General features: G+C 40.1%; 1 protein-coding gene across 2 annotated transcripts in view; it reads right to left on the bottom strand.

Moving 5' to 3' along the window:
* The window catches only part of LOC119488181 (phospholipase A2 inhibitor and Ly6/PLAUR domain-containing protein-like), a 75,359-nt gene continuing 61,648 nt past the window's right edge, over positions 1 to 13,711 (bottom strand). Inside the window, exons 1-5 of one of the 2 annotated variants that reach the window (XM_037769591.1) lie at positions 3,740 to 3,897; positions 3,085 to 3,186; positions 2,825 to 2,992; positions 2,557 to 2,673; positions 1 to 1,304 (exon numbers count right to left, since the gene is read on the bottom strand). In XM_037769591.1, the coding sequence (XP_037625519.1) occupies positions 1,057 to 1,304; positions 2,557 to 2,673; positions 2,825 to 2,992; positions 3,085 to 3,186; positions 3,740 to 3,791 (687 nt within the window). In that variant the 5' untranslated portion in view covers positions 3,792 to 3,897 and the 3' untranslated portion in view covers positions 1 to 1,056. Of the gene's footprint in view, positions 1,305 to 2,556; positions 2,674 to 2,824; positions 2,993 to 3,084; positions 3,187 to 3,739; positions 3,898 to 13,711 lie in introns of those variants that run through there. The other variant, XM_037769592.1, reaches the window with a different exon arrangement.

Genomic DNA, 13,711 nt, shown 5'->3' on the forward strand with positions numbered 1-13,711 from the left:
TTTATCAGAGGGAAAACATGTTAGACTGAATTTAATGCCATTGATTTTTTTTTGATTTTTTTAAGTTTGTAAAAAAAATGTATCTCTCTGTCTAAAACTCCACTCAGTCACTATACATTTTTTTTGCTATTGGTCATATTAATTGGTCTTACAAAGAAACTGTGAAAGGATGTGGGTAGTGAATTGTTAAGAAATTGAAATACAGAAGTACCTATCTGAAGTTTATTGATGTCAAATATGTTTAACAACTCCAGACTTTGAACAAATGGGGCAGTATGAGCCTTCCACCTGGACTTGGGGACCATTCTAACAAACTTTTTTAGTAATAAAAAGATGGAATAGAGACTGGTTTTAGATGTGATTGTCCATGCTATATTGACGTAAGATATGAAAGGATAAATCGTAGAGTAATATAGATCTGGAATTTCTTTTCTTGACAAGATAATGTTTTACACTCTATAAAATACCAATATTTTTTATAACTTTGTTGGACACATAAGAGATGTGTTTTTTCCAGTTAAGCTGATCATCAGCGATTACACCTAAGAACTTGACATGGGGAACATATTCAAGTGCATTATTAGCGATAAGAATGGGGCGGGGATGATCTGATAGGGTTCTATTTTTAGGTTTGAAGATCATGTAAGCACTCTTTTTAACATTAAGGGATAATTTATTGCATTTGAACCAGATATCCATCCTATCTAGAACATTGTTCATATGGAAATATTTGCAGGTTAGAAGATCAGCAAGTGGACCAATAAAATATTGAGCTCTTCTGCCATCTCGTGGTCTACAGATGCAGCTGATGGAAGAGTTATGATGTCATGCCATGTATTATGTTGTGTGCTACTTGTTTAATGTTAAACTGATAGTTTAGTATCCAGGTATTATCTTTCAATTTAGGTTATCTTCAAGGAAATGGATTTTATTTAATTTCAGTTAACAACAATATATTTCATTGCTTATTTTCGTTTTAGTTTCATTTTACGATAATATCCATGATTAAGAGTCCTTCTGGTGGCTTCAAAGGTGCTTTGTCCAAGCCCCCTAGTTCTAACAGATGATAAAGATAAGCAATCCGAGCAAGAGAGGGATCATACCCAGTCTGATACAGCAGGCATCACCGGCAGCAGTTGTTGGTGTTGTGGCAGTATTACATAAACTTGTTCCACAACAGGATGGTCCACTGCTGTTGGTACCAGCACTTTGCAAGAATGGTAGGCTACCCGGGCTGGCAGCAGCTGCACACAGGTTTGCAGATGCACATCCAAATACTGGAGTAGTGCTGGACCCACTTGTCACTGTAAATGAAAAATCATTGTTTCACAACGCAGCTTCTATTGTTGTCAGTTAGCTTTTTTCAGGAAGAAGTATTCAGATCCTTTACATGATTAAAATCAGCAATACCACAATGTAAAAATACACTTAAAGGGACTGTTTATAACTTTTTAAGCGTATAAATGTAGCGGGTCGGCACACATGCGCGTTCGCATATGCGCGCTCGCGTGTGGCCGGAGCCTCGTCTTCGCTGCCTGCTCTCCTTCACTCAGACAGCACGCGCGTCCTCCACCTCTAGACGTGAACGCGCGCTCACTACACACTGCAGAAGAGTTAGTTTAGCTCTGAGAATATCTAGTGAATGCACAGGGGACGTTTGTGCAGAAATAAATGCTGCAGCTCCTCCAGACCAACAGAGGTTTCCCGTGTCTTGTGAAGTGACGGAGCTCTTCAGAGAGTTACGTTGTCTTCTCATTACCGACCGGGTGCCGGTGTCTCCTCTGCTCTCTCCGGCTGCGGGCGGAGAGAGCAGGGAGACACGGTGCAGAGCCCCACTGCTTCAGCCTGCACTTAGGCAACACTAGGATCAGATCTAAATCATGTTCATGGAGAGACCTTCGTCTGGTCAGCTAACATTACTGCCAAGCAACTGAAATATAGAGTGATATTGTGGTTTTAGCTGAAGTGTGTTGCCTCACTGTTTTGAGCGACGCTTGTTCAGGTATATTTAGAGCGAGCAAGCGCGAGCCCGACGCTGACTTTCGTTGATTTCACGGCCACAGGTGTCGCTGTTAACAAGCATTTCTGAAAGTTACAAATAGTCCCTTTAAAGTGTCAAAAGTAAAAGTGCTTTCTCTTTCAGAGTGTTCTATTGATATATATATTTAATGGATTATGATGTGTAACTTGTTGAGGTGGAGCTAATTTTAACGTCTTTACCTACTGTGGGTTGCGTTTTTGGGGGATGATAATAAGATCTTAATCTGTAAAGTAACTAGTCACTAGAAATGTCATATAAATGTAGGTATACAGTAGTAGTTACCTGTTAGTACTGTAGTGCAATAAAAAGTACAATATTTACCTCTGACATGTTGTGGATTACAGGTAGGAAGTAAGTGTAATACAAATATTCAGAATTGTTCAGTAAAGTTCAGTAAATGCACTTCACCAGTTTCCTCCACTGGTTGATTTTACAGATCACACATGTAGTAATTTGTTTGAGATAATTTAATGTAGTAAAATACATTTTGTAAACTATGTATGATAAAGACTCACCATTTAATTGAAAGCAGCGGTCCTCCACTCCCTTACACTGTAATGGAGTTGTGCATTGAGAGGTGATGGGGTTACAAGTGAAACACTGTAAGCTGTTATTTGTCTGAGCAGCAGGGACTGAAACAGAAAATAAAATAATTTGTTTGACGAAGAGAGAACATTTAAGCGTCACAAAATGAAAATTTAACGTGTAAGAAGATGGCAGGATGTCATTGTTCCTATCTTATCTATCCTAACTTTAATAAGCTACTTATCCATTTATACTTACAAGGTAGAGTTCCTGCATTGCAGTTATCTGTGTTGCAGCACGTAGCAGATGCAACTACACTACTAACACCCAAGTTGACTGCAAATGTCTGAGAGCCTGTGGCTGGACACAAAGAGGACGATGCACACGCCTTGAAGATTTGCGGTACTGTAGTTCCAGATGAAGTGGCTACAAAATCAAAACAGCAGTTTGTTAATGTTGCTTTGCAGTACATGTATTTCACTGAGTAGTACTATGACATAAAGAAATGAAATGACTACCTTGAATGGAAGCTGTTACACACATCGTCTCTGAGGAACAATTTTGTGCTACTGTGGTTGAACATTGCAAATCTGTGCAAGTTTGACATTGAAGTGCTCCAGCTGCAATGGGGAGAAAAACATTGAATGATGATCCCATCTCAAATGTCAAATCAAATGTTTTAAGTGTATTGATGGTCTGTAAATGCTGAAGACTCTCCTTCTTGTGTAAAAGGTTTTTAAAATGTCTAATATGCACTACTAGACTTTTACTTCTGCACATATATACAGTACTTGCACAGCCAAGTCTTGTCATGTATATTACCTAATTATTATAATGTAGATTTTGAATAGAATTCTGTTTACTTAATTTTTTTTATTTCGTTGTATTTATTATTCTAAATTGTCTTTATCGGTGTCCTATCTCTATAGACTGCGTCTTCTACTGCTGTACTGTAACGTGAATTTACCCTCTGGGGATGAATGAAGTGTTATATTTTCTCTATCCTATCAGATCTATTATTTTCAAGTATATGAAATGTGTTTTGGTTAATTCAAATAAATCATTTGGTGATATTAACAGTAAGATTTAAAATAATTTCGGGTAAAATGGAAAATGTCTTAAAAATTAGACTCTATTGTACCAGCAGAAACTATATTGTAAGAATAACGTTACCTGTGCTGGAGAGTGCCCAGATGAGAGTCAGTGAAAGGATCAGCTTCATCATGATGAACAGGTAAGTACTGTTTTAGTTTTCCTCGATGGTGATACTACACCTTATCAGCACCACTACACTTTATATACTGTACAGGTGTTGAATAAATGTACAACACATGCATGTGTAAAAACAACAAGGATTGGGTGTGATCCGATTTTTACAGCTCACCTTCTTTTTTGGCACTTGAAAAAGCATCATGTCAACACACCTGTGTCATGCATCCGTGAGTCTGAGATGAAAGATATACAAAATAAAAATGTCCTTGACGCAATGTCCTTGTTGTCATTGTGTTAACATTGTACTGACAAGGAGGAAACAGTCTGATACTTATTGTGGAAAGGAATGCCCTTACTCACACAGATTTCTATTATCACACTGCTGGCGTTGTTTGTGCTTCTTGTTCTGTACACTCCATTCAGTGATGCAGTGTATTGCGTAGACTGTAGTGTTTTCCAATGCAAGTTAAATTTGGAACTATTTATTCACATCTTGCACTGCACTGTAAATTTATTCTACTGTTTAATCCCGACTGTTCTATTTTATCTTATTTGAACCCTCTGAGACCCACTTTTTTAGGGAGGGGACAGGGGGTCTTTAGGGGAGATAGCAGGTCAGGAGTAGATGCCACATAGAAGTGGTGTACATCATCAGAACGCTGGGAATCTGAAGAGTAATTTGAGATGCAGCTCAGCACTGTGTGTCAAGTTGTTCCAGTCATAATTCAGAAATAAACGTGAATTATTTAATTAATGAAAATAAATTGTAAAAGTATATGTATATGGTCATTCCCATCCTCGATTATGTCTCATAAGTTGTTGTGGCAATTTTTGGGTTAATACTATTTGTTACACTGATTTGGTGAGTCAGACTCCAGATCAGCTCTGATTGGTTGTTTTCCTCCAGTCTGTGAAATCTTGCAGATGCCAGGAGCACCGGAGGACACAGAAGCACATGATTATTTTCAGATTTCCTGTCTCATGTACTACTGTCAGGATATAGTGACCATTTTATAAAATAACTTTTTTTTAATCATATTTGCTCCAATTACAAAGTTCACCAGATTGATGCATTTCACTTGAAAATATCATCATCATGATCATCTTCAACTGCTTACTGGGGTCGGGTCGTGGGGGCAACAGCTCCAGCAGGGAACCCCAAACTTCCCTTTCCCGGGCCACATTAACCAGCTCTGACTGGGGGATCCCGAGGCGTTCCCAGGCCAGTGTGGAGATATAATCTCTCCACCTAGTCCTGGGTCTTCCCCGTGGCCTCCTCCCAGCTGGTCGTGCCTGGAACACCTCCCTAGGGAGGCGCCCAGGGGGCACCCTTACCAGATGCCCGAACCACCTCAGCTGGCTCCTTTCAACACAAAGGAGCAGCGGCTCTACTCCGAGTCCCTCACGGATGACTGAACCGCTTTTACTCGCGATCTAGTTCTTTCGGTCATGACCCAACCCTCATGACCATAGGTGAGAGTAGGAACGAAGGTTGACCGGTAGATCGAGAGCTTTGCCTTCCGGCTCAGCTCTCTTTTCGTCACAACGGTGCGGTAAAGCGAATGCAATACCGCCCCCGCTGCTCCGATTCTACGGCCAATCTCACGTTCGCGAACAAGACCCCGAAGTACTTGAACTCCTTCACTTTTTTCTTTTTATTTTTTTTTTTAAATGTATCTTTGTGTGCTGTATTTTTAAAGATGGTTTATTTTCTGCATTACAATTGTTTACAACTGGTCAAAAGCATTGCTTCAGTCAGAACAACAGCAGTAAATGCATATACGGTAATAAAATAAAACAAAATACAAGAGATATACAATAACATAAATAAATGCATAGGTGTGTTGAAAAAGACCCTGAGGGCTTGTGAAAGGAACTCACCCAATTAAAAACAGCTGTATTACAAATTTACAAGCAGACATAAATATATATTTTTAAATATCTAAAAGAAAGAAAAAAATAAACTATTTCCAATCAAGAAATGCTAGAGATAAAAAGACAGGAAGGGAAAAAAAAAAGAACAAAAATACAAATAATTAAAGCTGCAAGCAGCGATGAACGGGCCCTCGCCCCCGCGGGCACGTCGGGGAACACGCTGTCAGGGGCGGGCATGACCTTCACCAATGAAACAGGCACTCTCTGCTGAGTGATATGACACATCCCACAAGACTCTACTATAAACGGTTCATGAGATATGAAAGGGGGCGGGGCTAAAGTCTTGGGGCGGGGCAATGAGTATATTTTTTCATATACATGTCATCAGTACTGGACCACCATCATACCTGAGAGATTTGGGGCAGATCGGACTATGTACAGTTGAGTTACAATAACTGCCTGTTTCATGGCGAATGGCTCAAAATGGCCGCCACGCCACGGTCAGGTCGTTAAGTGAACACTCACCATTTTTTTTTTTTTGAACTTAATTTTTATTGCAGTTACAGCAACTTACACAATCATAATAACAATCTATATCACTGTATTTTCATTTTGATAGCTGTCTCATAGTTTTAACACAAAATCTTACAGCTTAAAACAAGGGGGAAAGAGAGAACACAAAAAAGACAATCCAAATAATTAAAATAAAGTAAAGTAAAGTAAATAAATGCATAAATTTAAATGATGATAACTGTGGTAAGGGGTCGGAGGTAAGGGAGGGGGAGTGTGTTGTATGGGTGTGTGCTGTATGAGTGCGTACACGTGCCCAGAGAGGTGACCTGGGTCAGGAAGACAAAGACACAAGCATGATCCAGGATATACAAGAACACTCAGATCACCGCACTAGTACAATCCTGGCAGGGCTCCACCTTTTAACAAATGTGTCTTTTTGGAGTCTTAGGGAATAGGTTATTTGTTCCATGTGGTAGATTTCCCATACCTTCTCGATCCATAAATTGTATGTTGGGGGCTCAGGTTTTAACCACATAATTGTGATACATTTAATTGCTGCTGTAAGCAATATTTGTAAGAGATATTTTTTGGCTCTTCCATTAATGCCTTCTGGTATTGCTCCCAGCAGTGCCATTTTTGGATCTTTGGTGAAATTTTGGTCGAATACATCTTCGAGTGCCCGAAATACCTCTTCCCAAAATGTTTTTAATTTGGGGTATGTCCAAAATATGTGATTATGGTTGCCAATATGTGTACCACAATTTCTCCAACATTTATTCGAGTGTTTAGGGCCCATTTTAGCCACTATTTCTGGTGTACGAAAGAATCTTGAAATTACTTTCCATTTGAATTCCCTCCAGCTACTAGAGTTGGTCACTAGATGTGCTTCGGTGCATATTTCTTCCCACATGTCCTGTGGTATGTCTGTATTCATTTCAATTTCCCATCTACCTTTTATTTGAAGCGTATTGTTCAAATTCATGCCTAAAAATATTTGGTAAAAATGGCCTATAATTTTCTTATCTTCATTTCCTGTTTGTAATTTCATCAGGAACTCTTCAATTGGAGTGGGCACCAGAAATTTATCCCATTCCTTGTGTTTCGTTAGGAAGTCCCTTAATTGTAGATATCGGAAAAAATCGGTATTGGGAAGTTTAAATTCCTCTCTCAACTGCTGGAATGACTTAAGTCTGCCATCCTTCAGGAGTTGGTGTAGGTTAACGAGTCCCTGTTCTGGCCATTTTCTAAATCCTGTATCTAAACTGGAGGGAACAAAATCCTTTATGAATCCAATATTGGTTAGTGCTGAAATTGCTTTGGGCAGTCCAAATGCTAGTTTGATTTTTCTCCAGATTGTTAGTGTGACTTTAGTCCATTCGCCCATTTGAGTTTCTCGTAAGGGGACATCTAAGAAAGGCAAGATCTGTAGGGGCCGCGCACAAAGGCTTTTTTCTATGTTAAGCCAACGTGTATGTGTACAATCCTGGGTCCATATTGTCAAAGGTTTTAACTGTGCAGCCCAGAAGTAATATCTTAGGTTTGGAAGTTTGAGCCCTCCCTTTGGTTTAGATAGCTGCAATGTTTTTAGTCTGATTCTTGGCCGCTTTCCTTGCCATATGAATTTTGAAATTAACCTGTCCAATTTATCAAATGTGGGTTTAGTAATATCAATAGGCAACATCTGAAATGGATAGAGAAGCTTAGGCAGCACATTCATTCGTACACTCTCAATTCGGCCTAAAAAAGATAGGGGGAGCGTTGCCCATTGGTCCAAATCCTTACCAACATTATCAATCAAACTTTTGTAATTTGCATCGAATAAATTTCTTAATGATGGGGGTATTTGGATGCCGAGGTATTTGATGCCATCTTTAGGCCATCTGAAACCACTCTGGAGTTTCACAGATTGTGAAATTCCACCACTTATATCCATAGCCATTGTTTTATCCACATTAACTTTATAACCCGAAAAGTACCCATATACGGAGATGAGATCCTTTAAGTGTGGGATTGTTGTTGCAGGTTCCGCTAAGTATAAAAGCACATCATCTGCGTACAGTGATAATTTATGCTGTTCTCCATTTATTGTCAGTCCTTTTATGTTATCGTTGTCCCTGATAAGCTGTGCCAAAGGTTCAATACTAATATCAAACAGAAGGGGCGAAAGAGGGCAACCCTGTCTGCAGCCGCGCTCTAGGACAAATCGGTCTGATAAAAACCCATTCACTTTAACAGTAGCCTGCGGATTGGAATATATTGTTTATATCCACTTAATGAAATTGGGGCCAAATTGGAATCGTCTCAATGTTTGAAATAAGTATTGCCAGGACACTCGATCGAATGCCTTCTGGGCGTCGAGGGATAATATCATTGCTTCGTCTTCTTTTACTTTTGGATGTGTCATTAGATTTAGTAACCTTCTAATATTGTCTCCATAATATCTTCCGGTAATGAACCCGGTTTGATCTGGATGAATAATTTTCGTGATAATTTTATTGACACGTTTTGAAAGAATAGCAGTTAATATCCGCAGGTCTGTGTTGAGTAGCGATATGGGCCTATATGATTGGCATTTGGTCGAGTCTTTGCCTTCTTTATGTATAACTACTATTGTTGCGTCCCTCCAAGAGGGGGCCATAGTACCAGATTGTAACGCATGGTGATAAGCTTTTAACAGTAAAGGTGACACTTCCTCTTTAAACATTTTATAAAATTCATTTATGTACCCATCTGGCCCAGGGCTTTTATTGTTTTTCAATGTAGAGATTACCTGCTGTATTTCCCATTCATTGATTGGTTCATCTAGCTCTTTTGCCATAGGCTCAGATAACTCTCTTAATTTAATGTCCCTCAAAAATTGCGCCAATTCTTTGTCGTCTGTGCAGGTGTCCGTGTTTTTGTATAGGGATTTATAAAATTCAGCAAAGGACTGTGAAATTTCATCCGGTTTCGTGAGTGTTGTATTATTAGACACTAACTTCTGTACTATATTGGATGATTGCTGTTTTTTTAGTCTTAATGCCAATAATCTACTTGCTCTGTTACCGTTTTCGTAATATTTTTGATTTGTAAACCTTAAATTGCCCTCGATCTTTTCTGTAATTAGGGTGTTTAGATCTCTACGTGCTTGTTTAAGAGTATTAAGTATGCTGGGGGATGACGATCCTTTATGCTGTTGTTCAAGCTGCCTTATTTTGTATTCTAATTCGCGTTGTGTTGCTTCCCTTCTCTTTTTTTTAGCACTAGCAAACGAGATAATACGACCTCTAATATATGCTTTGGCACAGTCCCATAAAATGAGAGGTGATATTTCAGGTGAAGCATTTGTATCTAGATAAGTACTTAATTCAATTTTGACAAATGGAATGAATTCCTTGTCGTTTAGGAGTGATGTATTTAATCTCCATTGTTTGGCTGATGGTGTGTGACCTATGTCCCAGGACACCACAAGAGGAGAGTGATCAGATATTGTAATCGGTAAGATCTTTATGTCTTCTATCCTGTGTAACTCTACCGTGGGGGTAAAAAAATAATCGATTCTGGAATAGGATGAATGTCTATGTGAAAAGAAGGTAAAATCCCTCCCCTTAGGAAATTTGCTTCTCCAAACATCTGCTAGACCTAACTCTGTTGATAAATATTTAAGCCTTTTACTCATTTGAGAAGTGGGGGATTTTGAAGGAGGTTGTCTATCCATAAGTTGAGATACAACGCAGTTGAAATCCCCACCCAACAGCAGAATCCCAGAGCTGTGCTGCAGTATAGTGTTAAAGGTTGTATTAATGAAGCCTGGCTCATCTTCATTTGGGGCATATATGTTCATGAGAGAGACTTGTATTCCATCAATACAGCCATTTATCAGAATAAATCTACCCTCAGAGTCTTTGTGAATTTTAGTTGTTGAGAAATTAATCTGTCTATGTATCAGAATACAAACTCCTCTTCTTCTGCCTGAGTGGTGTGATGAGTAAAACACCTTGTCTGCCCAGGATTTTTTTAGCTTTTCATGCTCCAAGTCTGATAGATGGGTCTCCTGCAAAAACGCTATCTGGCAATTGGCTCTCCTCAGCTGATTAAGGATTTTCTTCCTCTTTATGGGACTATGGAGACCTCTGACGTTATAGCTTATGACCTTAAGTGATCCCATGACTTGGGGTTAGGAGAATTAGGTAGGAAACAAATTTTGCACTGGCATAAAGTGATGGATCGAGAAGGCTGGTACAGCACAGAAGGCTATAAGTGGCACGTAGTATAAAGTATCTATGTGTATGATTGTGTGAATGTGGGTGAGTGGGTATAAGAAGATAAGTATTTGTAATAGGTAGGGGTGGAGAGGATGGGGTAAGGAGGGTATTTAAACCAAAAAAATAACAGAATATACAAAAGTAAAATACATAAATAAATAGAAGTGTAGACAGGGTTGAAACATTAACATGAGACATTTGTATTGGAATAGAGGAAAAAATCACTTTCCTTGTTGCTTTAAATCTCACAGTGAGATCCCCGGGGAACATTGGGATCAACTCAAACTGAACTGAACATAAAATTAGATAAACCGTAAACTCGGTCAACACAATGTCCAACACACCTTTGGGACAAGGTCCCAGGCTGCAGGTCAGGACGGCAGCTATGCGAACAATCCTAGAGAGTGCTCGCCTTTGCTTGGGTGAAAAACCAAACAGAACTAAAGAACTAAAGCTATTATTCTCGGTTCAGGCTCCTGCAGAACCCCGAGATAAAATTGGAAAAGATAACGACATTTCAATGTGAGTGTCACAATTTTTTAAAGTAATTCTATAAATAAAACTTATTGTGAAACTTAGGAATTATCAAAACCAAAGGAAATTAGATAAAATAAGTGAAAGTTTCCTGAGAGCTTATGCTCGTTCATTACAGCCTGTATGCACCCGAGTATTTAGATCACATATCCTTCTACTATACACATCCATACACAAGCATACACCCTCACACCCAAACACACCCCTACCAGCATCCACACCCACTCTCACATCCACACACCCACACATCCACATGCACACATCCACCCACAACCACACACCCACACACACACACACAGGCAAACTCAGGGGATATTTATGTTTTGTTTAACCTATGCTAATATCCTAATGATAGACAGCCTCTCAGGTAGTAAGCAATTAAGTAAATAATAACAAAAAAACAAAACAAAACAAAAAAAACAACAACACTCAAATAGTCCTTCTGGATAAACATTTAGGAAGTTGTCCCAGGCAACAGTTAGAATTGTTTATATGTCACTTCCCATGTGAAATAAGGATAGTTAGTCTTCCATCTCAGATCTGGGGATAACTTTTTTCTTTACATAGTCCATGGCTTTGGCAGCATCCAGGAACTCCTTCTCTTCATTGTTGTGGGAAATGCGGAATCTGGCCGGGAAGAGTATTCCATAACGAACTCCTGATCTCCCGCGGAGCATCTTCCTGACGTCCGTGAACGCGGACCTGGCTTTGGCCACGGCGGCCGTGTAGTCGGGGAATATGGCGATCGGGCTGCCGTTGTAGCGGAGCAGACCACCGCGGTCCTGGGCCCACCTCAGGATATTTTCGGCATCTCCCTCGTTCTGTAGTTTTGCAATGATGACACGTGGTTTGTCTCCCGGTCTCCTCTGTGTTAGCCCACGATGTGCGCGCTCCACCCGCACCTCTTTATCCATCTGTAGCACCTCTTTGAGAAGTTTAGAAACCTCCGTAGGTGAGCTTGATCCAGGTTCTTCAGCTACTCCGATGATCCGAATGTTTCTTCTTCTCATCCTCCCCTCCATATCTTCACATTTTGCTTTTAATTCTTCCACTTGCTTATTGAGGTCTCTGACATATGTTTGAACTGAAACTACCTCGTCCGACCAAGTGCATAGTCCTGCCTCCATCTCTGTTACGTTAGCTTTAACATGCTCGAGATCTGAGCGGAGCACCGCGGTGTTGTTGGCTATTTCAGTTTTCAATGCTCTCATTTCCGTCTGTAGCGAGTCAAAAAACTCCGCCAGAGAACTCTTCAGCTGTTCACTTATCACAGCGGCTATGTCCTTTCTTATGGAGGAGAGGATATCCGCTTTCACCGAGGCGATGTCCATGGTCAGTTCAGCCGCGGGTGCGGGTGAAGCCTGGACGGTGTTAGTTGAACTCTTCGCCGAGGATGTGTTGGGCCTTGTGGTGGATGAGCCCTCGTACTTATATTTGCGCAGATTAGACGCCATCCACGTCAATTTTACTGGCCTTTAACTACACCTTGATTAGTTGAGGGTAGATTCTAAGCTTTTAGTGTGCTTTTTTAAAATGAAAATGTCGTTTAAATACGAAATTAGTCGGGATTCTGCAGGAGCTCTGAAAAGTACGTCTTACTCCATTTGCGTCTGGCCACGCCCCCCTTACGCTAAGTTTTTCAACACTCACCATTTTAATAACTTTTCATCCTCAAGGTCTTAAGATGGTCCTGACCAAATTTCAACTCTATCTGATCAAATCTGTAGGAGGAGCTCGTTAAAGTATACGGCCTACAAAACCCCCCAGAAATGGGCGAAAAATGGGCAAAATCGCACATAAAATTCAATATGGCTGACTTCCTGTTGAGTTTTGGGCATACCTCCAAGAGGCTTTTTTGTTTCTCTCCACATCTTACATCTGTCTACCAAATTTTGTACTTGTAGGTGAAACCGGAGCGCGGATATCAATTTTTCCATTTCATGGCGAATGGCTCAAAATGGCTGCCACGCCACGGTCAGGTCGTTAAGTGAAAACTCACGATTTTAATAACTTTTCATCCTCAAGGCCTTAAGATGGTCCTGACCAAATTTCAACTCGATCTGATTAAATCTGTAGGAGGAATTCGTTAAAGTACGCGGCCTATAAAACGCAAAAAATGACATGAAATCCAATATGGCCGACTTCTGGGTGGGCGGAGCTAATGAAACCCAATGAGGAATATGTTTCAAATGATGAGTGGGATATGCATACCAAATTTCATGAATATCGGATCAACTTTGACAAAGTTAAAATTTCAACGCGTTAGGGGGCGCTATAGAGCCGGCTAAACACACTGAGCCTAATGGCTATACATTTACATAAAGTTCACAGGTGTCTATCATTTTGCCAAATTTCATGAGTTTTCGAGTACCTAAAGGTATGTTCAAAATCTAAAAGACATAAGGGGGCACTAGAGAGCCAACATGCCACGCCCAAGCAAAATTTCACCACTAAAATAAAGTAATTACGAGTTTGGATGTGCGTGTAAAGTTTCATAATTTTTTGTGCATCCTAAAGTCTTCAAATATGCGTTCGTAAATCTTAAAATCACGCAGGAAGTCCAACATGGCTGATTTCCTGTTGGCTGAAAATATCTCAAAAACATTTAATCCAGGTATGAGGGCGTGAGCAATGACATACTTGAATTTCGTGAAGATCGAAGAAACTTTCTCGGAAAAACTGCGTACGTTAGGGGGCGCTATGGAGCCCCCCGGAGAAACCCGAGCCCAGTCACTCCAGAACATTGAATTTCCCACCAGTTCTGACG

This window comes from Sebastes umbrosus, chromosome 5 (assembly GCF_015220745.1).
Source record: "Sebastes umbrosus isolate fSebUmb1 chromosome 5, fSebUmb1.pri, whole genome shotgun sequence".
In the NCBI taxonomy this organism is placed as follows: Eukaryota; Metazoa; Chordata; class Actinopteri; order Perciformes; family Sebastidae; genus Sebastes; species Sebastes umbrosus.